General features: G+C 38.4%; 2 protein-coding genes and 1 long non-coding RNA gene across 7 annotated transcripts in view; 2 read left to right on the forward strand and 1 right to left on the reverse strand.

Moving 5' to 3' along the window:
- LOC124141941 (serine protease inhibitor Cvsi-2-like) overlaps window positions 1-19185 on the forward strand; it is a 140617-nt gene extending 121432 nt beyond the window's left edge. Inside the window, exons 1-4 of one of the 3 annotated variants that reach the window (XM_048403065.1) lie at window positions 15476-15933; window positions 16464-16592; window positions 17018-17144; window positions 18445-18698. In XM_048403065.1, the coding sequence (XP_048259022.1) occupies window positions 15891-15933; window positions 16464-16592; window positions 17018-17144; window positions 18445-18469 (324 nt within the window). In that variant the 5' untranslated portion in view covers window positions 15476-15890 and the 3' untranslated portion in view covers window positions 18470-18698. Of the gene's footprint in view, window positions 1-15475; window positions 15934-16463; window positions 16593-17017; window positions 17145-18444; window positions 18699-19083 lie in introns of those variants that run through there. The other 2 variants (XM_048403067.1, XM_048403064.1) reach the window with 2 other exon arrangements.
- On the forward strand, window positions 9253-14493 carry LOC125384286. The gene is made up of 3 exons (XR_007223167.1): window positions 9253-9348; window positions 10429-10522; window positions 14025-14493. It is a non-coding gene; the product is annotated as an uncharacterized LOC125384286 (long non-coding RNA).
- Window positions 19186-19985: 800 nt separating the features above from the next.
- Window positions 19986-26865, reverse strand: part of LOC124141930 (serine protease inhibitor Cvsi-2-like) — a 46350-nt gene continuing 39470 nt past the window's right edge. The window contains exons 2-3 of one of the 3 annotated variants that reach the window (XR_007223165.1): window positions 22853-25715; window positions 19986-20595 (exon numbers count right to left, since the gene is read on the reverse strand). Coding sequence is in view for 2 of the 3 variants with exons in the window: in XM_048403080.1 (XP_048259037.1) it covers window positions 22920-23029 (110 nt within the window). In the remaining variant the exon portion in view is untranslated. Of the gene's footprint in view, window positions 20596-22850; window positions 25716-26865 lie in introns of those variants that run through there. The other 2 variants (XM_048403080.1, XM_048403079.1) reach the window with 2 other exon arrangements.

Below are 26865 nucleotides of genomic sequence, written 5' to 3' on the forward strand. Positions count from 1 at the left end.
ATACTGTTTGGCCCCTGTACAAGATAGTGTCAACTCGCCTGAAACTGAGGTGGTGACAAGAGACGTCAAACGTGCGAAATTTCAGACATGCAGCTTAGCTGGGATTGAAAAAGTTGTTGACTGTTACAGTGGAATAACATATGTGAGAGAGACCGTGGAAATTAGCAGAAGAATTAACCTGGAAATTATTCACGGGAGCAGTGGACAGTGGCAGGATATTTGTATCTTTGACAGGTACCAAATTACGTTCGTTAGCGAGCTGCTGCTGTCCCTGAAAAATGTTCGAATAATGTCGTTTTTGAGACGAGCTCGAGTCAATGGAATACGACTTCAACGATTCATCGGTTTTGTGGCCGGTAATTCTGCAAATCTCGCGATTTTCAATACCTGCGTTTGACAGCAAAGTGACGGCAGTTTGCAGTGTGAAATTCCCGGTCTTGGATAATGTTTATGCTGCCCTCAAATGGCGGTCCCCTGATGTGCCTGTGTATGGCAGCACGCAACCCAACAAAACTCGATTTTGAGTAAAGGTCTCCCTCAGCATTTCTGACTTCGGCATAAAAGAACCTCAGTCTCTCATTCAGTTGAAAAGCAGGAAGCTCTTCGAACGTGGGTTCAAAACCTCGGAAACCAAGCCATTCTGGAAGTGAAAAGATTGCCTTGTTCAGGGTACAAAGGTGACGGTAAGTGGGAGCAATTCGTTATTATTACGGTGTCGTGTTTAAATGAAATTTCCGTATATCCATTTAGTATAACGTATCTCAAATCTTACAAAACGAAATATTTAATTTATGTTAAGATTTTGGTCAATCTCGTTATATTATTGCCAATTTTTGCGATGACACATTGGTCACGCTTTACATTGCTATTATGGCAATGGTGTAAGGGAGGTAACTCTCGCTGATGTTGATCGAATCTGCGTAGGAAATTTTGTTATGTGTTTATGTATTCTTTTATGTTTCAATGGCTAACGTCGAAATATTTTAACTCCCAGTAGATTTGGAGAAGTTCCCATCCACGATGTCCTGTACTGCTTTTTCATCAAGGGACGCGAAGCGGTGACTGGACGCTTGAACTTTGGGTTCTACGGAAACGCTGGCTGTATATCCTAGTTCAGGGGCCATCTCAGAACAAAATAGCTGGGTGTATGAAAGTCATAACTATTATAGAGTTGCAATAAATGTTTTTTACTCTGTTAAAAATTGATTTTGTTTTGGGTTTTTTCCTTTGGCCAAGCCCAAGAAAATTACATTTATTATGATTATGATTTTGTAATTAATGGGAAAAGGTAAATTTCATTTACCTTCAAATTCTTGAATTAACTCAGAAAATGTCTCGTCGCCCCATTCACTCAATATTTCATCGAAATCTCCGATGTGGAAGTCAGGGTAAATTTCCATCTGTTCCTCCATGTTGATGATTTCAAAAATAGTTCCATTAATTAATGTATACATACACGGTGATGAGACCCCAAAAATTCAGCGATGTTATGCTCATTCGACAACACTTTTTAACCAATCAGATCAGGGAACATACCTACTTTTATGTTACAATTATTGTTCGATGGATGTTGGGGAATGGTGGGAGGATGGATTATGTATGTAAGCATGCGCATGGATCGATGATGGCTGACGTTGACATAATGGTGGGGAAAGAAGAATGAGATGTGCGTGCGTGCGTGCGTGCGTGCGTGCGTGCGTGCGTGCGTGCGTTGTGATACGAGGGTTGGCGAACATGTTGTGAGATGATTGTGTAAGTAAGTTAAGTGGGTGAGGATGTGGCAGGTATGAGTATTGATACATGCAGATTTGGGGTTGGGGGACATGGTGTGCCTGTTCTGATGTCTTTTGTTTCACTCACTTGTAGATTTTAATGACTGAAAATGTAGTGTCTCAAAGGTCATACTGACCGGGCATTCTACATATCTATTCAAACTACGTAGCCATTTTTATGCTGTACAATTCTTCTACTTTTTCTTCACACACACACACACACACACACACACACACACACACACACACACACACACACACACCGAGAGAGAGAGAGACACACACACACATTCACATTAATTGTTTCATTAAATGTATCATCGAGTATCAGTAAGAAACTAGAAATAACTGCCTTTGTTCTGTAAATCTCACCAAGTTTCAGCTTTCGCCCCTTCCTTTGTGGACTGAGGTTTCACATTTGTAAAATGATCTCTCTTATCTGTCTGTACCATCAACTGTGCCCTCACCCCCTGCAGTTTTCCCGTCCCATATTGCCAAGCAGGTCACCCACAAGGAGAAATACGGCCCTCCCTCATTCCAGTTGTACCGTGCCTAGCACAATATGTTGGGGTGGCTTGCTGTGGCCAAACATTTTGTAACAATGTGGCAAACTTTGATATGAAAACAGCAAATATAATTCAGTTTTATTTCAACAAAAACGGAAAAGAATCCTACTTATTTTGTGGATACCATAACAATAAATCAAACCAATAGATCGTTTGAGCTAGCATGAATATCAAAAATATTTAGCAAGTCGATAGTCATAATTCCCACTGTTTGTCCAAAGTGAAATGTTCTTCATGAATAATGTAAATCATGAAATTAACGCAATAATAAGTCAGCACATTAATGAGAGTATAGAACCCTAGCTTAAAATGCGTCATGACATTTATGAGAGTAGCCTTTCAAAAATCACCGTAGACTCACAATTCAATAATGTAGGATTGGCTGATAGACGTTCGACCGAACAATATCATTTGCTAACTTCCACTGTTCATCTAATTTCCATTAATGTATGTTACATAGTTAATATGTTCATGGGCTTCATCACTGAAAGAGTATAGTGTGGAGGACTACTTCAGTTGAGGATAAGTAACATAAATAATGATATTATTATGCTATTATCATTGTTATTCCTTCAGATTATTACAAAAAGTTATTATGTTTTCATATTAAACATAGAGAAAGAGGTATGGAGATTGTGGAAGATATTTTTAGCACAGGAATTGTTAACATAATTCTTAAAGATATTATGTTTTATTTGTTTGTTGTTTAATGCCAAACGCAGCAACTTAAGGATATTACAACATACATACATTTAGGTGCAGTTGTATTTTTAAATTTGTATTATTTTGCAAATATACAGAGACCTGATAAGTGATATAATAATGTGTAGTCGCTATTCTTAAAAGTTTGAATATGTTAGATTTATCAAGCAGATATATTGCACACCAAAGGATAATCATATTTCATGACACTATTCTACGTCGAAGTCAACGATATTTTTGTATGCCATTGCTACATGATTGCCTTTGACACGGATACGTCATGATAAAGCAATGAGAAATTGATATTTCATGATACAAGATAGCTACGCGATAAATCGCAAAGAACAAAGAATGAAGCGATATTTATTTCACGATAAAACATTGTTCTATCATGACGTCATTTATGGAGATTCTAACATGCACTCGCAATTTGAAAACGTCGTAAATTTGACCTTATTTTTGAGAGGTATGTGTCTAGTGTGTTGTTTCCAATAGATGTAGCTGGGGAAGGTAGATAAAGGCAGTGCCCGAACAATCGCATCCGAAAGTGAGAGCGAAATGGCAATCCGTATTGGGAGAAAAGGTACAGATAATCAACGAAAAAAAGGTGAGAATATGAGTAAAGACCAAAAGAAAGACCAAAATTCAAACCCTTCTGTTCATAAAATGGATTTATCTGGCATGGCCGCGGTCGGATTCTATTCAAGGATTCATCATTATTTAAGTACGGGTAAATATTTTAAAACGTGTACTTTTTCCTAATTTAACACCCTTAAAAGAGGCTGTAAATAATGTGGATATTTCATATAGAAATAAACGAGGCGTGGTCGTTGTTTATCGTACAATAAACAACTCCCACTCGTCGTTTGTTTCTTAATTACATGACCATATACACTAACAGTATATCTTTTCATGTTTATCAGTCAACAAAAGCGACATAAGCATTTCCAATACCATAAGAAACCCTTGCCAAAAGTAGCGCCAACTGCACGATTACGACAAGACCAGGAGCATGTGTCATGATTCACCATTAAAATGATGACAGTGGGTGCTCGCAAAAACGCGAGCTCATTCCGATCCACTAGTGGCACCCGCAAATTGTTCACCCGAAAAGGCAGAGAATTGCATCAGACATCATTTTGGTCATTGATACGTCAAACCTGGAAATGTCGACTACACGTCCAACACAAAACCCAAGCAAGGACCCTAATCCTTTAACCCGCCAAAAGTTCTGTTAATTGCATAGTTTTTACATTTTCCCCTAACCTTAAGTAATATATACTAGTTCTGAAGTAAATCGAATTTACCCGTATGAATCGTCTTATGTCATTTATTGCCGATAAACAGAATATGCACACTTTCTGAAAGTAATGTGTGATAAGTCACGCACCAAACCTATACTCTCGATATACATGTTGCGCTTCCTTAAAAAACTATTGGGTTAACAAGATACGTATATTAAAGTGTCATGCTTTCCTGATATGTTATCATTCTAATTTGAAATAATGACATAAATAGTTACCACTCATCTTTCAATATTTTTCAAGGTTGGGTTATCACGAACATATTTGAATATATACAACAGCTGTACTTGCTTATCTTTATACTTAAAAGCATCAGGTTTGTCTGTCATACAGACCCCGAAACAAATATGTCCAATACAGCCCAATATTTGGCAAAATGAAGAAGGTCTCTCGGCTCCTTTTTATTATATTTTATAACTATTGTTTAATTACTGGGTTTTTTCTGTCAAATATGTTCAGAGATTAGATGTTATTCTAGCATCAGGTCTGTGGTACGTTCACTACATCAGCGTTGACATTTAAACGATCTTTACATATATAAATACATACAGAAGAAATGCTTAGCATTTACCTTTTAAGGAAGAGTGCAGGACGACTTATTTTATACATAATATATCTGGACATATATGTATGGACATTTGGATGAATATAGATATACTTCCTTATAGATAGTGTTCGTAGATGATTGTAGAACGTGCATGAAGAAAATGGAATAATTATGTATAGACATATAGACATGCATGGGATCTTTTGGATAGTTGTACCTCACGGCTAGACTAACGCTTAGTCTCGGAAAATATATTATTTTGATTAAAACGAGAAACTATATTTAAATTTAAAAGGAGCCCCAGTGGGATGGAAATTTTAGCCTGAACCTGTTGAACATCTAGGCTTGTTTCATTTGGGGCTATAGCATTGCAGTGAGGCCTGGGCGGAAGGGAAAACCTGTTTACGAAAATAAAATACGAAAAATGTCGGAAGTGTTTCTTCTTTATCCTTCTAATTTTCTATTTAGATACATGTTTTATATTTAAAGTAATTATATGTATCTCATGTTCAAAAAATGTATTATTGGTATCTGTGGTTCTGGTACCGTTTTGTCGCCATTGTCTAGCTTTTGTGGAGTTGCTATGAATATCAAATACATGTCTTGAAATATGGACTTGTAACAGAACCCATCATTGAACCATTTGCAGTCTTACCCATCTAATTGCCGTGTATGGACATATTATCCATCTACTTATACACACTTATTATGGACATATACAAAATTTCATTGTACCTTATTATTAAAAAAATACCCGTGAAGATCGGGGTTTGAATAGGCCTTCAACAACCCATGCTTGTACAAAGGCGACTCACATTATCGTGTGTTCAGGCTCGCTGACTTGATTGATGCATGTCTTCGTATCCGAATTGCGTAGATCGGTGCTCTTGATGATGATAACTGGATTGTCTGGTCCAGACTGGATTATTTACGAACCACCGTCATATAGCTGGTATAGTGCTGAGTGCGGCGTTTAACAACAAACACTCAAACAAAAACTATTATTAAACACCTTCCAACAATGAGAAATTAAACTTATATTTTCTATATATTCTGTTATATTTAATTATTGCGTTGCTTTCTTGTCTGTCATTCAATGTACATGTTCAAACCCCAAAACTTTGAATATTTGATTTTTTCACAAATGGTTACGTTAGTGAGTTGCCTAGATCTCTCGTTACCTTCTCACACGAACAGATTAAAATCATTTGTTTTTACTATCATATTTCAGCTTATTTAATTCATAATACGAATAGAATAATTCATTTATCACAGTATAGATCATATTCGTTTATATCACTATCTGATCTATCTATTTTTAACCACGAAAATTAAGGTTTTATTGCCGAAATTATATAGTAATCGTTGATGCCGCGCTACACTATAATAAAAATTATAATCAAGTTGACTAGTATGTACATTACTACAGTGAACATGTACATGATCATGCCCTAATAATCAAATGTCGTAATATCAAATACTAATATATTATTATGTGATGAATTTGACTGGATCAGTGGTAACATGTGATATTAATATTCCATCAATTTCTATCCTGGTTTGTCTATCCATGTCTACAAAATGAAAATAATGCAATAAAAAAGGAGCACAGAACAATTCTTAATTTCAGACTAGAGCTGTTGAAATCTAGGCTTTCCCAATCATTATAGACTTGAGTTGGTATCATTTTTTACATTATTCTCTTGGGTCTACGTCACAGCTCATACCACACAATAACAAGACCAGTTAGTCCCCCGCCGGAGCGCCTGGATTTTGGTTATATCATCTAACATGGCCAACTCTGCTCTTAAGTTAACAAGAACCTAATTAGCGAGTGTTCCTTTATGATCATGCTGGGTTTTTGTCCTTTGCTTGAACAATAATGTAACTTCACTTCTTTTATTGAGTCGTTTATTTGTAGATAATTTCGTACACAGATATTTCATCTAACAATAATAATTGTATGCACAGTTCTTTATGTTGTTCTGTACACGGATTCCCCAGTGGCTATATTGCATCATATAGAATACTCATGGATGTGTATGCCACTGTACCAAATTAATTATGATCATATTCTTTATTATTATCCCATTCAGACCCGACATTTTAACAAGAACACACATATATCTAGTTCAGAAACACTAGACTGAAATTAATCCAATATGATTCCAAAATTATTAGATATATTAATGATTAATTTCATTGTGTAATAAGAAAACAAATGTCAAATAAATGGATTTTCATGTGAATAAAATCCAGAGGGCAAATATCGGAACCAATGACAGACCCTATCATTAAACATGATTGTTAGAGATACTGGGCGTTCAATAATTCCGCTAAACCACCATTTCACAATGGGAAAATACGGGGCATAATCGGCGATATTTATTTCATCAAATTTGCAAAATGAAGATCGTATCATGTATACGATTTCGTGATAACAGTGAGCTGACACGAAATATTAACGCACATATCACTGTCGAAAATGTGGTTTGTGTCATTGTTTACATTTCACCGATGTGACGAACACTTTCGAGTCTCGAAACAGCTTGAATAATGTTTTCCTTCACTAAAAGTAACATCGGACGTTATTCTCGTGACATATACATTGCAAGAGCATTCATGAAAATGCTAAGACAAATATTTAACCACCCGTTCTAGCGTTTTCCTATAGTAAATACACGGCTTGTCCGCCATGTTTGTTCGTCTAGTGGAGGCGGCCATTGTGCAGTCATTGCCTGGGTCAGTGTAGCGCCAGCGCAGCATACCCGAGGAACCAGGCTGCTTCAATTATCCAATTGATTTGATTAGAATATACTTGCGTCAGTGTATTTTATTAACGCCCAAAACCGTAATTTAAACACATATAATAACAGATCATATACACGCATGGTGCCTCCACTTACTACTAGCTTTAATAGGCCATCCCGGAAAAAAATAGTTCCCCCAAAGGCGAGGAACATCCCTTTTAGTCTGTTTATAAGAAATGTATTCCAAACAATATCCTCAGTAGATGAGGAGATCTGTTAAAGAATTGCCTCAGTAAGTCAATCACAATGACAGAGCGTCGTAATACATTTACATCAAGTACAATACGTCAAAATTGCCGACACGATAAACGTAACGGGAGATATTTCCGAAGTTGTTAATGAACCTGTGGTTATTTCAAGCCTTTGTCATCAGTGATCAATTGGCCGATCATTGAAAGGTGATTGTAAAGATGTGTCAAATAGATACTAAGGTAAACTCATAGATTGCTGTAGATTGTTACTACGATAGTTTGGATGTTTTGGGTTTTTTCGTTTTTATTTTTCTAGGATGGGTTGTAGCGAGGGTATCCTTAAACGGGCTATGCAACCAAACTCTCTGACTTATCCCAGAGTAAGCTAAGACGCTAAGTTCAAAATTAAAGGGTCTAAATGACGAGAAACAACGCTTCTGTATGAATTCGTACATGTACCAGGGAATTCCCAGGGTTTTCCCCAGGAATGTGGAAGTGGTCAGTGTTTATGTCATTTCAAGAATACAGTCACGTGAAAAACGTCATGTGACCGACCTCTCGTCCAATGGAAAAGCCGTATATCCTGTAAACTTCACATAAAAAAATAGTTACTGTTATAACCAAATGAAACACAACACATTATCCGATAGAGGTATCTGTGCATAGCGGAGGGATATGTTATCACAATAAACTTTGGTAACATGTTTTGGTTTGACCTCTTGGCGCGTGTCTGAATTCCTTTAACATGTTACATATCCTAAAACTGGCTTATCAGCAAATCTCCCTGCACTACGCGCCACAGATACTAGAGCAAGGCATGCCAGAAATACGAAACCTAATGCTTCCGAAAGGAAGGGGACCAGCGCCATCTCATTGGCCGTTAACAGTTGTACAAGGCGGGGCAAAAAGCATCGTTTTTACGTCCATTTGACGCTTGAAAAACTCGACCCTTTTCCGGACACTTTCTAGACGCTCGCCAAATAATCAATTTTAATGAATTTTTAGTAGTTTTCCCGTCCAATGACCATATACGGAAAAAACGACCTTTTCGTGTTTGCAGTTTAATATTGATAATTTTTTTAATTATTATAATCCTTAATTAAAATGATATAGTAAATAAACAACGCGAAGTATCAATTTTCTTTGATCTTGAGAAAGATTACGATACTACCAGTCATGCATCCCAAAATGAATAAATCCATATACAGTCGTAAGTGTTAAGATGAGGTTGGCAACATAGAAACACTCTCGGCCTACATTAGGGGAAAGTGTAAAAATAAATACTTTGTGGAATTCGGAAAGTGTCATCTGTTTTAGACAACGCGCTTAAGATAATTTATGGGTGCAGGCATTGTGCAGTATAAAAGGCGTGTCCCTGGTCACAATGTTCAGATTAAATCGTTTCCGTTGAACATGAAGTACATATTATTCCTCGCTGTATCAGCAGTTGCTGTCGGTGAGTATGACAGTCATCTGCATCAGCAACGCCGTCAGGGAACAGTATTTTGTTGTTTCACGACCTCAGCAATATTCCATCTTCAATGTTTATGACGGCGGCCTGTAGAGAAGCTTGTCATGTTTTGAGCAATGTCCCACCCTTGGCGAAACTACCATAGTAGCAGAAAAGCGGTTGAGTACACCTAAAAATCACATTTTATCAAAGATAAGTAAACCTCGATTTACCATCTATGCAGTAAATTTTTAATTCAAACTCTACATAGTCGAACATGATATTTATTGTCTAACTTGAAAATCGGAATCTTGCATTGAGGTATCAGTAATGAAGTAACGAAACCTTTAGGAAATAATATGAAGAAATACTAGTAAGTATAGTTATATGAAAATTTCACCTAACTATACTTGCTTGTATTTCCCTCAGGCGAGCAGAGAGTCCTTGAAAGTAAGTGTTTCACAAAATATACAGTAAACTACGTTTATAACGAACACGCTTATAACGAACTGACGGATATAACGAACTTACTTTTTTGTCCCGACTATTTGTTGTAGTTATGCTGTATATATATATGCTTATAACGACTTACGGTTATAACGAACTAAAATTAGTGGTCCTGTTGAGTTCGTTATAATCGTAGTTTACTGTACTTAGTTTGTGACGGCTCGCGTTGAAACATAAAAAAATAAAATCACATAGCTACGAATAAACATGGAAAACACATGAAAATAATATTATCGATTAGTTGCGCCCTGCCCACACCGGGTAATGATGACAAGAAATCAACCCAAACACTGAACCTGATTCCTCGATCCATGAGTCCCCCATTTAGACAGGCGTAGTTTGCTGGAGGGCAATTTGAATCTATAATCCCCATTGGCGAGTCAGAGGACACATCCAGTCGAGACCTTTATATAAAGTTTTTAAAGTCAACTTTATATCTGTTATCGTCTCGACTCTTATCTGCTATTATGTCTCAGTTGGAAATCAGTTACCACTTGAAGCGGCCATATAATATGATAGGCTAAATAACTTGCATTATCGATATCAACAATTAATTGAATGTTTTTATTTTACTTTAAGCCTTGGTGTGGAGCGAATCATGACACTTACACAACTCTGCACTGCATCAACCAAGGGTGCACGTGCACCTACACGCATGCATCATGTATTCAGGGTAAGTGAGTGAGTTGTGTTTAACGCTGCTTTTATTTGTTAGCTTCTTGTTTAACTCAGAAATATTCCATCCACACGAAGGCTGCGCTGCTTTTAACAGTTTGTGTTACCTTAGTGAACCAAATAACAATAAATAAAGCGATAGAACCCTTTACATATCCAATAGAAATCTCTGCATAAAACAGAGTCGATTGCACGATTCCGACTATATCATGAGCATGTGTTTATGAATCATTATCAGGTGTTCGCGAAAAGGTGAGTGTATCCTGCCCCACCGGTGGCACCCTTCACAAACACATGCAAAGGGAAGTCAGTTGTTCACCTGATATATATGTTAGAAGTCAAAATGGGGATTTGCATCGGACATCATCTTTGTCGCTGATGCGTCAAATTTGGAAATGTATTTCTCATGTCTAACACTCGTAAAGCTTTTTGAAAGCTTTTACTGAGGCCTTGTATATTGTAACCTTGATCGTACAACTTCATGGCAAGAGTCGTATGACGCTCGTTGAAATCTTGATTGAAAGATCATGCTCGATTGTATCTCAAAAGGTGAGAAATGTAAACACCATGTAAAGGATAGAGCTGCTGAAATATTGTTCCACATGAAGGGAAAGTTGACAGTTGGAAAGTTGAAGTCATCCCTCTTGTCACACAGAAGTGATGCAGGTCTCAGACGTTTACCACTTCGGTGAAACCCACGAGCATGTGTCCTTGTGATTTTGGTCCAATATCAATGCTGCTTCAATATTAAACAGATTGGGTTAACTTAATAATGGAGCAAAACACACAAGGACACATGTCATAGGTATTCACCACGGTGTCTGGTTGGCTCCATCTTCACGAGGCAAGAGAGTTAACTGACTACAAAAGTCCAGTTTCCACCCTTGCCGAACTAGGCTGGTATTATGGTATTACAGTTTGGCTGGACTAACGAGTCTCTGCATAGTCCAATCAAAATCGCGCAACGAAATCGAAATCCGGTTTGTGAACTGTCATGCAGATTTCCGTCTATTGCAGGATTTGCAAAGCATGTGCACTGCCAACTCGACCCGTGAAGATCAGGGGTAGAATATATCTTCAGCAACCCATGCTTGCCGTAAAAGGCGACTTTGCTTGTAAAAGATCACTTATAAAGATTATTATAAAATAATTAATTCATTAGATATTTTAAACATGATTCTAATATACGGGTGGCTGGTCAAAAAGTGTGAAACCTGAAAAACAAAACCAACAATTATGAAATAGTTGTTTTATAACATACACTTTTCATATCGGGCAATTCATATGTCAGGAGGAAGTTTTCTGAAGCCACCCTAAAAAAAACATTCACGGCAGGTCTTCGTTGTCGTCATAGCGCTTTCCACACAAAAGTTGTTTCAGTTAGGAAACAGGTAGAAATCACTTGGTGAAAGGTCTTGCGAGCATGGAGGGTGAGGAAGCTCTTCGAACCCGCATTGTCTCAATGTCGAGAGGTGTAAGAAGAGGCATTCTCATGAAGTAGTAGAACTCCAGCAGTCAGCATTCCCGCCGCTTTTCTTTGATAGAATGTCTCAGGTAATGGCGCAAATCAGCATAGTGGACACCAGTAATCTTTTTTGACCTTCTAAGTAATCAAACAAGGATCACATCCTTTCCATCGCAGAATACAGTGGCCATGACTTTCTTAACTGATCTTGAAGACTTGAATTTCTTTGGTGCCGGACAAGTGGAATAGTGCCATTCCATGGATTGACGTTTTGACTCGGGATCATAGTGGCAGACCCATGTTTCATCACCCGTTACTAATATCTTTTGGAATTTGACGAATTCCTTTTCAATTAGCTCTAAATATTTTCTGGCAATGTCAGTTTCTTTAGAATTTATAAACTTTGGCACCCAACGAGCAGATATCTTATTCATCTGTACATGTTCATAAATAAAAGGTCCAATGGATCCATGGCTTAGACCTGTGTCTTCCTCAAGTTCAGCAAAGGTAATACGTCTATCTGACAGTATAAGTTTGTGTATCTCCTTGATTGAATCATCATTGATGGAAATTGAGGGACGTCCAGATCTAGGGTCATCATCAAGGCTTCTTCTCCCAGCCTTAAAACATAGCTGCCCAACGTTTAACAGTGTAATAACGAGGGCACTTATCCCAATACGCTTGTGATGTGTGGTCATGAATATTTTGGAGAGTACTTTTATCTAAATCGAAACCTTGATGACTGCTCGTGCTTGTTCTTTTCCATTTCTGTGTCCATTTGGACCTATAACACGTTCAATTGGCTGTCACTTTTATACAAATGGCTTCAACAGACCATATCCACTTGCAATGAACAACTCAAACAATGTACTACATTGACTAGTTCACTTTCTATTGGCCCACAGTTAAAACTTTGTCAGGTTTACAACTTTTTGACCAGCCTTCGTATATGAAAATGATTTATAGCCACTTTGAAAGTTAGATGACAAATGAGAACACACGATATAGAGAACTTTATTGATGAAACACTTCATTCTTGATCATCTAAACGTTTTAGTTCAGGGCATTTTGTCAAAAATGAAAACAAATGTCATCTGAAGTTAACTGGGAACAACAATATGTGAATGCTGGATTTCATGACAGATAACATCTTTGTGAAATGGGGGGATAAGATATTGGGGCATAAAGTAGGCATCCCCACATGTACCAATTGTGCTCTTCCCCTCATTGCTGATTTGTTTCTCTGTGAGCTTTTGCAGAAAATCTGCATGGCTTAGCAACATTAAAACAGAGGAATTTAACCAAGAAGATTAACATATGCTTCAGGAATATCGAAGATCTGATACAATTCAATAATGGTCAAAGAGCCACATCCCTTCCACTGATTTTCCCACCTATACTATAAATAAAAAGTACCAGTGAAACAGTCTCATCTGTTTCATATGTAGATTTAAAGTGACCCAAAACTATCCGCAAGACTGTATGACAAGAGGGATCCAATAGTCAACTTTCCCTTTCTGTCGAGCAACATTCCATCAACTCAAGCCCATGTCTACATTTCACAAATTCTGAGATCAAGCATGTTCTTTTTTTCGCGCTTTTTAGAGAGCGCCATATCGTACTTGCTGGAAAGTTATTTTATAGTGGTTACAACATTCAAGGCCTAAGCAAAGCTTTGAAAAGGTGTTATAGTAGAGTGCATTTCCAATCTTGATGCATCAGTGACAAATAGTGACGCAAAAGGCAATTCCATATTTGGGCTTGTGTCATATGTTTCCGGTTTTTTTAGATGAACAATTGACTTGCCTTTGTGTTGGATATGTGACGGGTTCCACCGGTGGTGAAGGATACGCTCAACTTTTCGCGAACAGCGGATATCATCACTTTTTTATGGTGATTCAAAGACACATGCTCATGATAAAGTCGGAATCGTACAATCCTACTTCTTTAGTCTAATATTTGTTGATAATTTATATCTTGCCAATCTTGTCTTTATGTCTTCCGTGTTCTAATCACACATTTGTTTACATTTCAGTGGAGGAAAAGAACATTCATCTAATACTTACCACCGCTTTTTGTAAACTATGAAGAAGAACCATACATTGTGATTGATTTGTGTTTCCCGAAACCACCGGGTTTTAAAGAAATATAACAGGATTCGAGTAGGTTAAATGTGGAAAATGTCTGACAAATATGGCATCATGATATATGCGAGTGGGATAGCTACTGTTTGGTGATCAAATTTAATTCTTAGTTTTGTTTCTACTAAGATGGGTTTTTGTTTTGATAATAAGAGCTCACCTGGAAAGATATTCACAATTTTATACTATCAGCAAAGACAGAAACTTAAAACAAGTTGCTGTCAGCATCGACATTCAAATATTTTGAATTATTTTCTGCATTAATAGCCAGGAAATAAAATCGTCAACGCAGGAGAATAATCACTCTCGATTATCCCACTAAACAGATACCACTGGGTGTAAAAAGCAAACTAGTGGAATATTTTGATAAAAATGGATCATTGAAATCATGGATGACACCAGGTGTTCGCGAAAAGGACAAGCACGTCCTGCCCTATCAGTAGCATACGCCACAATTTGCAAAAAAAGTATGTATTTGTTGCCTGACACTGCACAGCAATTCCCCTGTCATGCAAAGCGTCATGTAAACAAACCAGACTGTCAAGTGAAGGTCAGAAATCCAATAACACGATAAAGCATTTACTGATTTTGTTGAAACTAAAAAAAATATGTTAATATATTGTTGAAAATTCTTGAATAAAATTCAAAAACAGGAAGCAACAATTTCATGTACGCTCTAACATGGACTGTAATATATTATTTATGTTATTGTACGCCAAGGATGTCATGTACAACATATTGGACAAACGGAGTGCTTGAGAGACAGAATGGGCGTCCATAAACAGATAAAGGACCCCATGCAAGGTTCATCCCTTAAGCGCTCGACAAATGCGCAGCAGGAAAAGAAATAGAATTTAAGATATACCCTTTCTGTAAAATGAATACTGCTGACCCCCAGCAGTGTAAAGATAAAAAATTGTTTTCATTAAAAGGTTGTGCCCATCTTTAAATAAGTAGCGCATGGTATATGAACTATATTTGTATTTATTGTGAATGTTACCACTGTCATTGTAAAGCCGCGGTGTTATAACTGTAATCACTTCTCCCTGAAGATACAATTGAAGGTGAGGTGAAATGGGGTTTAACGTCGCGTCCAAGATTATTGCACTTATATAGCGACGTGCATGTACGTGGGTGTGTTTGTGTGGCTGCTTGTACTAGTCCGGACTGATGCCGATTTATAGTGCTAGCTCACTGAGATACCATGCCGCAGTTTAACATGAATACCCCACTCAGACACAGTATACTGACTCCGAGCCGACCAGTCCTTGTTTTAGCCCCTTAATGCCGAGCGCCAGACAGGGTAACAAAACGTACCATCTTTAAACGTCTTTTGGTATGACGCGGCCGGGGATCGAACCCCGGACCTCCCGCTCTCCGGGCGGACGCTCTACCAATAGACCACGGAGGTGGTCAGATACAATTGAAACATGTAGAACAATTCGTGTTATTATTCCGTGACTTTCTTTTTATATATATTTCTTATATATAAAATCGTGTTGTCTATATATTTGTAGGATCTTGAACATGACTACATAGCTATCGTGGGTCATCAGATTCCCACAAATGAACCTGTTTTCTACATTTCATGACATAACCGCGCACGGGAACATACGCCCTGCGTGCACCTGCTGTGCGCAGAATCACAACATCGTGACTGGCTGACAGGGTTGGTGTTGGTATCATTTGAAACAGAAAGTATATAAGAGGATCAACCAAATGAAGACTTTACTTTGAAAGTTTTTCGCTTAACTCCAGACATGAAAGTAACACTGGTTCTCATCATTGTCAGCACCATTATTGGTGAGTTGAAGATACTAACGGCTTTTATAGTTTAGTTAGTGTCTACGTTAGCCGATGAGATTTGTTATGTACATGTATTTTTATAATGATAATAGTTCATATTATTCATAGATAATATTATTAATTTGCATTGCGCCTTTTTCCATGCTGGATATCAATGCGTTCTATTATGTCTCCGGGAAATAAATCCGTGTGCACTCATTTCCCTGGGGAATATATAACCTGATCTGCCTATGAGGCACTAGAAGACTAATAGTCTCATAACCACCTCACCGAAAGGGGAACCCAATCACTGCTGAGTGAACAGAGGCATGTTTCGAACAAAGGCACTTGCCTTTGGAAAACACCACATGTACTACTTGGGCTACAGTGTTGGGCAGGTCCAAGAAACTCTTAGGAATCAAGGCTGCCAAACACGCTCAGCCATCCAATTGCTTTCTTCCACAAACTGTGCTTAAAGCCTTGACCTGTGACCTGCAAACAGGATCACGTGCCCCAACTTTTAATGAGATATTGTTTCTTTCGTTCAGCTGTGATCGACAGCGAGCCCTGCAGGGATGACAACGACTGTATTCACACGTTATGTGATAGTACCGGAAGGCTTGCCTGCTCTCATAACTTATGTACCTGTCTGGTTGCGGCCAATAGCTGCGTCACAGGTAAGTCAGTTTACAAAATAGTGACCATAATAACTGCAGGCAACAAATTTCACATGTGAACGTTTTACTTAAGCATCTGAAAAGGTTCTCCTACAAGAAAAGGTGGTGACTATAAGTCAATAAACAAATTGGGTTTCACGCCGCTGATATAATGTTTTAGACAAATGTAGAAGGAACGACAAATATGATACAGAACAAAGATGATTACCATTTTGTTGAAACCATTGGCAATACAAAACACCCAATTATGGCGAATCTGTGATAAAAACCCACTACTAACACAGCGTCAGCAAAACCCTGGCAAAAAACTGCAAATAAGACATGCCCTTTAAATACAAGCCTGCATCAAATGAATGATGGAATCTAGTTCAAACCTCTGACAAATGTTTTGTCCTTTGTTGTTAAGAAGGAGGTTTATATTTCAGAAACTTGCAGAGACCGTCCTGACTGCGACAGCTGCATCTGTAGAGACACCCATGACGAACGCCACTGCTTCGACGGCCACTGCCTATGTGGACGTGGTGCACAGGTCGGCCCTGGTGGACCTGGCGTGTAAGTAACCATAGTTACAGCCGGAGGTTGTCGGGCATAGTTTTGGTTGATACACTTGAATCAGTTTTACGTTTCATTGACTTAATTACTGTCGAAAGAAAGTTGATGAATTTGTTTGCTTTTTATGCTTGTTTGGTTTTATGTCAGGGGCAAATGTCTAAATTTAGCCTGAATGTGATTTGGGACGTCAACGCTTTGATGGAGTTGGTTCAGAATGTTGGTGAAACACAATATTAGGAATATGATTTTAGTCGTGCATTTGTTTGTAAAACATACACAGTCGTCTTTGTATGGCATGCATATTTGTCTCATCTCATTTCAGTGGTAATACTTAAATCATTCGACATATAGAAACACTATATCAGTCCTGTTTGTTTGTTTGTTGTTTAACGCCGCACTCAGCAATAGTCCAGCTATACGACGGCCGTTTATAGCAGTCCTATGCTATGTGTTTGGATATATGAAAATAAATGTAAATGTAAAACGTCGACGTTTAGCAATCAGTGTCGATCATCTACCTAAACAGATTTCATTGGGCGTAAAAGGCAAAATTGCCATGAAAATTATATGAATGGATCACTGAAAATCAGTGATGACACTAGGGGTTCCTTCCGCAAAGCAATCGCCATCCACATCCATATTATAGTTCTTACTCTATATTCAATCAATCAATCTTTATTGTATGAAAGGTCATTGGCCCATATACACATACAGATAAACAATATTATTTACAGCTGTACAGCGCATTATATAATTATTTGATAACTAATATGATGCTTGACATGTAATAGAGGTATTGTAATAACAGTGGTAATAACCACAGTGGCAGCAGTAGTAGTATTAAATACAAAAGGAATACAAAAGGAATGGAATGGAAATATTAAGTTTTACGTCGCAAAGGCTTTCAGTCATAGCACGACGTTCAATACAAAAGGATCTATCAGAAATATACTCAGCATGTCAGGACAATTTAGCAATTTAAATGTATATGCATTTCTAGTAGAAACAAACAGACAAAAATGAAATGTAGATACTCCTGATCTAGATGCGAAAGTTTCAAAACAACTAATTATTTCTGGACATATCGGATTTACTAAGTAATTTACTACGCACTCGTAGACTTTGATAGATGTATTGTAATATCTTAGTTAATTTTTGACTAGGGATACCATTAAAAGATACTATTTTGTTCATGGAATAGTTGTTCTTAGTGATATCAGGCATATATTTCAATCTTAGGTTGTCGTAAATTGGACATATAAACAAAAAGTGTAATTCGTTTTCAATATGTTTTTTGCAGAATGGACAAAAACGCATATCCTTAGGAATAGAGGAGAAGCGACCCCTGTTGCACATCAAATCATTTAACCCTAGCCTAAGTTTAATAAATGCGTCTCTAATTTTTCTCTCTGTTATAGTATGTAGGTAAACCTCTGGTGTTAGACAATATTTAAAGGTTTTATAGACGTCGTAGCGTGTACTGTTATCTAGTGACGACCTCCATATCAATTGCTACCTGCTTAAAAGAGCTAAGAAAATACATTTTGTCGCCAACGCTTTGATTAAAAAAAAAATATCCAAATCCGTGAGAGAAGAGTAAATGCTTAATGTTTGATGCCCAGGTTACGTAACCAACACTATCACGATAGACAAGCATTTCGTAGCATTTTCTTGGGATTCGTTCCCGCGACATCTCTGTTATTTTGAGCCATTATCTGAGTAAACGTAAATATGAACAAATATATAACGGGTATCTACCACATTCGCCATAGACCATATGATTTGGAGCCGATTTAGAAACATTTAGAAATATTTTCCATGCAGTTAAGCGCACCTTTTCAATATTGTAATAGGTTCCAAAACTCCAGACCTCTGATCCATATAATAAGATTGAACTTGGTTGAACTTGAGCTATTCAATTTCTTATTTCTAATTTCAGAGGTAATTAAATCCTGAAAGGAGGAATACCCATGGAAATTAATTCCTACCTTGTTGGATACATACATGTACACATGTGAAATAAACCTACTACTACCATTTACTGGTTTGTTTTGATGCTGAATATGTTTACTCTTATTGAATTGATGCGTTACCTGCTTATACCTATGGAGAACACCCTGTGGTTATTCCGTGTTTCTAGCCTATCCTCGTCAGATCAAGATACAATTTTTGGATCTGGATTGGCTAGATTTACGTGACGTAGCTTTTCATACAGTCGCGACCCTCAAAGGGACTACATGAATTGGGTGGACAGGCCCGGTGGATTAGTTGATTGATCAACCGATGATCTGTCTGCTTCATACTCGACACATGCCCCAATGGTGTAAGTAAACCTTCGATTGGTTGGTTGGTTTGTTGTTTAACGCCACACTCAACATTATTCCAGCTGTATGACGGCGGTCTGTAAATAATCGAGTCTGGACCAGACAATCCAGTGATTAACATCATGAGCATCGATCCACGCATTTGGGATCGATGACCTGAATCAAGTCAGCGAGCCTAACCATCCGATCCCGGTAGTCGCCTTTTACGACAAGCATAGTCACCTTTTTACGGCAAGCATGGTTTGCTGAAGACCCCGGAATCTTCACGGGACTGTAAACCTTAGTGACAACATTGCTGGGATACAAAAGATTGTTTCATAAACCCTGGCGTTTCGAAAATATTGTAAATAAAAGCGACAGAGGACAATTCCTTAATCATTATGACATTCCAAATAGTTAAAGATATGGGGCAACCCAAAAATTCCAATTTTGGATTCGAATCCCGGTTCGCCCCGATTATGTGTCTAGGTTTGTCAGCACCATACCCGTGCTCGTGGGTTTAACCGAAGTGGTAAACGTCTGAGACCTGCATATCACTTCGGGCTTTCCTCCGACATTAAGCTGACACACCGCGATATAACTGGAATACTGTTAAAAGCAGCGTTAAACCCAACTCACTCACTCACTCACTGTTGAGATCAAACTCCGCTATGTCAGCTGACGTCACCGTGGCATGTCCCTGGCGACCCTCTGACGTCTTATCATACCAGATCAGATTGTGGTATTTAAAGAAAAAGATAAAAAAATATTTTAAGTTTGCTCGTGTAAAGGGTATGTTGTGTGTGGTGTGTGATTCACATTAGTGAATAATCCTTGATTGTATCAGTCGTTGACACCTGAGCAGATGGACTATGCTATGACCTCATGTTATATAACATGTGCACTGTAATGTATCACCGACGCACATCGTTGGGTCACCGTGTACGTTTTTTTAAGAGTAGTATTAGCGTTCTCTCGGCACACGGAAAATCACGTTTCGATTCCAAAGATGGATGGACAAAACCAATGATTAATATTATGAACAACGTCCCAAGCCGCCAGGATACAGGGGCATCGTGACCACCCAATCCACATAGTCACCGCTTACGACACAGCATACGACACCATGGGATCGCCACCGTCCGTATCTGTATAAACAAGGCTAATACATTCATCAAAGTCATTTCACATCATCAGCCATTATTAACATATGATAAACATACATCCAGCCTCTGGTTTCCATTAATACTGTGACCTCCTCCATCGTCTAGCAGAAAACGGAAAGTCGGTGCATCGGTCCCGACTGTGTCAAACCACAAAAATGGTACTTGTTGTTACCCTGCCTTGTGTGCATGCACGTCATTATGTAATTGTGAAACTCCTGAAGGCATTATTAAATCCCATTTCACCTTACCCCACCCATTTATTCTGTATTATGCTCGTGGGTCTTTTGACATCTTTTTTGTCACTAAATCCCTTTGAAATGCTGAAAGTGAGTGAGTGAGTTGGGTTTAACGCCGTTTTGAACAGTATTCCCGTTATATCCCAGCCTAATGCGGAAGGAATGTCCAACAAACAGTTATTGTGTTTTATCATATAATGGGTAGGTTTCTCGACAGGATAAAGCCAACGGATAAAAACGATTTCCGTTGGGGTCATATGCGGATAGAGATGCAAATATCAAAGGTCAAGTAGGGACTACTTTCACTGTTTATAAACAAACATGGCGTCGCCCTCGTCATTCGGCGATCGAGTCAGATTTAACCATCGGGAATCTGGATAAACTACAGAGATAACTGCTTTCATTATCAAAAGAACAGTCTTATGTACTGAAAATCAGTGTCTTACTGTGACGTAGCTAAGGCATTTTATACGTTTTGGCAACTTTGGAGGTATAAATTTCGAAACAATTTTGCGAGGGCACGAGCGGGATCAGTAGCCATATCTTTGTAGACCTCTGCGGCTTGAACCTTTCTCCACAAATTAAAATACTTGGATTTGGCCGAAATATGTTTGAATTGTTACCCTGTTTCGTTTTGTCACTGTGTGTACATCTGACTAGACTTCTTAACGTTATGACAGGACAGACCGACTGTCAACAACGTCTGATCGTGGCCGTGACGTCTCATAGACTAGGGTTAGAGTAGCTTCCCTTTGACAAAGGGCAGTTACTCTAGCAGACAGACCGATGGATTGCCGCGAAAGGCAATTAAAAACAATTGTTGTTTTGCGTATATGTTGCTTCGCCACTGTATAAGAAAGAGATTTCAGTTGGAACTATATTGGCTACTGTCACTGTCCGATTGACACATCACTTACCCTGTGACGTAATAAATATTAATGCGCGCATTCCAGGAAAACTCGCAATGTTTCGGTGATGTTTGTGAGAGAGGGAAAGCGATTTTCAAGCACAGAATTAAAGAATGACATTATGTGATAAAGAGGTTATCACGCTTGTGTGTTTGGGGATGGTAAATATCCTGTATTAGGAATAAACACTATGTATTTAGCCTGCCAAGGCTCGCTAAATACAATGTTTATTCCTAATGCAGGATATTTACCATCCCCAAACACACTCGCGTGATAACCTCTATAAAACTTTCGGCATTCGTGTTTTCTTTCCCATGATGACTTTCTCAACAAAGCCAGAGGGGGATGTATTATCTGACTTATGATCCGAAAGAAAAATCTGAACAACACTTATCATCAATTTTATGTTTGAACTATATATGAACCATTATAGGAAACGGACGTAAAATATCCCTTGCTGGCGTACATGAACCTGGAAAAGAGGTTCTTTAAAAGAATTGCGGTTTATCAGCGTCTCTGTAGCTTAATGGTTCACTCAATAGGCTACAAGTACGACGTTTGCATGTTAGATCCCACTTAAATAGAAATAAAATCATTCCGCACATTTCCTCAAGTTAGCGCTGCAATTTGTGTTATGTAGATTGTGTTCAAATGCAAATTGTAACATAAAAGTAGGTATGTACTCTGATCTGATTGGTTAAAAAGTGTTGTCGAATGAGCATAACATCACTGAATTTTTGGGGTCTCATCACCGTGTATGTATACATTAATTAATGGAACTGTTTTTGAAATCATCAACATGGAGGAACAGATGGAAATTTACCCTGACTTCCACATCGGATATTTCGATGAAATATTGAGTGATTGGGACGACGAGACATTTTCTGAGATAATTCAAGAATTTGAAGGTAAATGAAATTTACCTTTTTTCATTAATTTCCCAATCATAATCATAAATGATGTCATTTTCTTGGACTTGGCCAAAGGGAAAAGAAAAGAAAATCATTTTTTAACAGAGTAAAAACCATCAATTGCAACTCTATAATAGTTATGACTTTCATACACCCACCTAATTTTGTTATTATTATTACTCACAACAGCTGTTGAAGCTGAAAACCGTTCTGAGATGGCCCCTGAACTAGGAAATACAGCCAGCGTTTCCTTAGAGCCCAAAGTTCAAGCGTCCAGTGACCGCTTCGCGTCCCTTGATGCAAATGCAGTACAGGACATCGTGGATGGGAACCTCTCCAAATCTACTTGGCGTAATACCTCCTGGGGAGTTAAAATATTTCGACGTAAGCCATTGAAACATTAAAGAATACATAAACACATACCTAAAATTCCTACACAGATTCGATCAACGAGAGTTACCTCCCTTACACCATTGCCATGAACCCAAGTTCGAAGAGCTTCCTGCTTCTCAACTGAATGAGAGACTGAGGTTCTTTTATGCCGAAGTCAGAAATGCTGAGGGAGATCTTTACTCAAAATCGAGTTTTGTTGGGTTGCGTGCTGCCATACACAGGCACATCAGGGGACCGCCATTTGAGGGCAGCATAAACATTATCCAAGACCGGGAATTTCACACTGCAAACAATGTTTTTCTGTTCATGATAAAAAAACTTAAGCGCGATGGCCTTGACCAGACAACACATCATGCTGCTATCCCCGAGAATGACTTTTTAAAAATCCGTGAAAGTTTGGATACGGAAACTCCTTCCGGCTTGCTTCGTAAAGTGTGGTTCGACCTTACACTCGACTCAAATGGGCCCAACAAACGCATTTATGCAACATCGGACCAATTCTGTCCCGTACTTTCATTCAAAAAATACATGTCTCTCCTCAATCCCAACAATGGTGTTTTTTACCAGGCTCCCAAGAGACGAGTCCACGTCGACGACACCGAATGGTACACCACGAGGCCAGTTGGTGTAAATGTCATTGGCAACATGATGAAAGAAATTTCTACCAACGCTGGTCTCAAAGTGCACATACAAACCATTGTCTTCGGGCAACTGCTGTTACTTTGCTGTCAAACGCAGGCATTGAAAATCGCGAGATTTGCAAAATTACCGGCCACAAAACCGATAAATCGTTGAAGTCGTATTCCATTGACTCGAGCTCGGCTCAAAAACGACATTATTTGAACATTCTTCAGGGACAGCAGCAGCTCACTAACAACCGTAATTTGGTACCTGTCCAAGATACAAATATCCTGCCACTGTCCACTGCTCCCGTGAATAACTTCTAGGTTAATTCTTCTGCTAATTCCCATGGTCTCTTTCACATATGTAATTCCACTGTGACAGTAAACAACTTTTTCCATCCCAGCTAAGCTGCATATCTAAAATCTCGCACATGTTTGACCTCTCTTGTCACTACCTCAGCGAGTTGACACTGTCTTGTATAGGGGCAAAACAGTATGAACGTCTTTTCTAATTTTGATTATTTGTATTTTATAGATACGCATAACTACAAATTACAAGTAAGATGAGGAACTGTGATAAAGAATTGAATTTGTGATATTTCCTGTTGTTTGTTTATTTTCTGAGAAATGGGCTTGAACATGTGGCCACCCCTTTCGTAAAATGAACCATCATTATTGGAGTACCTCGAAACCATTCATCGGTTTCGCGGCACCCCATATCATGCATCCTTTCGAAGGTGAGCACGAGGAGACGTATTGCTAACGACAGTTTTGTTGTGTCATGCGCTCAGTAAATTAGTTCCTCCTAAATATCGATTTAATTAACGTTCATGTTATAATGTCGATAAATATTTCGTTTTGTAAGATTTGCGTGATGTTATGCTGAATGGGTGTACGGAAGTTTTTCATTTGAACATTCCACCTTACGGCGTCGTGTTCAAATGAAATTTCCGTACATCCATTACGGCGTCTTGTTCAAATGAAATTTCCGTACATCCATTCAGCATAACATCACGCAAATCTTACAAAACGAATATTTATCTCCTAAATACATTGTATATTTCCAACGAGGTACATTCTGAAGAAACACCACAAAAGTATCAATGGCAAACCCATGTCCCAGGGTCTTCAGGAGGGAAAACCTACAAAGTGGGTTTGACACGTTTTGAAGAGACAACCAACAAGAGAATAAACCTGTCGTAGGGTTATAATGCAGGTTAAACCAGATGGGCTTGTAACTTTATAATGGGCAGCAAGATATACATGTATGTGGTCACTACCGGGGTCATAATGCTATATGAAGGATATATAGTTGTATGGCCCCGGTAGTAACCATATGTATCTTGCTGCTCTTTTTTAAGAATCATACCCCTGGTGACTATGACTTTGTGTTTTAATAATTCCATTGTTTTGCCGACATTATTGCTAGGATGCCCTTTGTTATTATTATGTAAGCCAGTATTGCGGGTAATGAATTATTCTTAGTGTGGAATTAATAAACTCTTCTTAACTGCAGTTAGATTGGTGTGTGATGAATTTTAATTGTGCGAATGGCTTTAATTCCCCACCACCCCTAACGTATGAAAATTAAATGGTCGATCCTTCAAATGAGTGAGTGAGTGATGGGTTTTACGCAGCTTTTAGCAATATTCCAGCAATATCACGGCGGCCTTCAGATGAAATACGAGGTCGAGTAAGGCGGGTAACATCCGTCACGAGCTATATCTTATCCATCAGGGTTGTATTTAGGACTGACTGTGTATTTGGTTCGGGTTTTTTAGGTATGAATCGAAAAACCGATGTGGAAACTGTATGAATCATTAAATGAATGCAAAAACACGTGACCAATTCCGCCAATCAGAATGCAGGAATTTCGATGAACACAACGAAAATTTAATTATTGTTACTTAAATGAATTAAAAGGACAAGAGGTAGTGGAACTGAGTTTATGAATGATGTCTCCAAGAACGTGAAACATCGCCATCACTCTGAGGACCACGTGTACTGAATCCAGATGTCTACCTTTAGCTGCTGAAACACAAGGGTCAGATGGTTGGATCATGCATATGAAAGAGAATATTTGACTTTTCTTGTCAAATATTATTCTTATGTATCAACATGAAAAGACACATGTTTTATTTATTACCTCTGATCTTCATGGTCGTATTCTTAAAACCACAATTCCACTTAGGCAGATTTAAAGAAGTTAAATAAACTTTTTGTCGCTAATATTGCCTTTCGAATTAGTGTCTTCCAGATACTTGTCTTAAATGCTTTATAAATGATTTTATCACATATTTATAGTTTACTGTAATCTCCTTCAAGATTGTTTTCATATCTTCTGATAAATATAGTATTTCATCACGAATAACATAATATATATGATCTTTTTCTGACCATGGAGATGTGGGGATAGTAAAGTATTTCAGAGGTGGAAGTTTATGCATTACATGTATTTGTCATTATAGTTAAGCTATTGTCATTAACGTCACACTGATTTGTGGCTTCATTTTTGTGTGTTTGGTTCCTTTTAGACAGAGAAATATTTTAAGGATTTATAGATGGCGGAGATGATAAGGTGGACGAAGGAGGGTGTGGCCGGACTGATGGATGATGAAGATGCGTGAGTGAGTGAGTATGGATTTACACCGCTTTTAGCAATATTCCAGCAATATCATGGCAGGGGACACCAGAAATGGGCTTCACACATTGTACTCATGTCGGGAATTGAACCCGGGTCTTCGGCATGACGAGTGAACGCTTTAACCACTAGGGTTCCCGATCGCCCCGAATGATGATGATGATGATGATGATGATGATGATGATGCATGGATTGGAGGATGGACAGATGAGTGTGTGGGTAGATGGACGGATGAATGGTTGGGAATAGTTGATGATGGATGGATGGGAGGATGGTGGATGGATCGATCAGTTGAAGGATGTGGGAATGGGTGATGGATGGACAGATGGATGGGTAGGTGGGTAGATGAACGGATGGATGGATGTTGGAACGGGTGATGGATTGACCGATGGATGGGTAGGTAGGTAGAAGGACGGATGGATGGATGTTGGAAAGGGTTATGGATGGACAGATGGATGGGTAGGTGGGTAGATGGACGGATGGATGGATGTTGGAACGGGTGAGGGATGGACAGATACATCATTGATGATCAAGGGAGTT

The sequence above is a fragment of the Haliotis rufescens genome, unplaced genomic scaffold (genome assembly GCF_023055435.1).
Source record: "Haliotis rufescens isolate VD_foot unplaced genomic scaffold, xgHalRufe1.0.p SCAF_3, whole genome shotgun sequence".
NCBI lineage: Eukaryota > Metazoa > Mollusca > Gastropoda > Lepetellida > Haliotidae > Haliotis > Haliotis rufescens.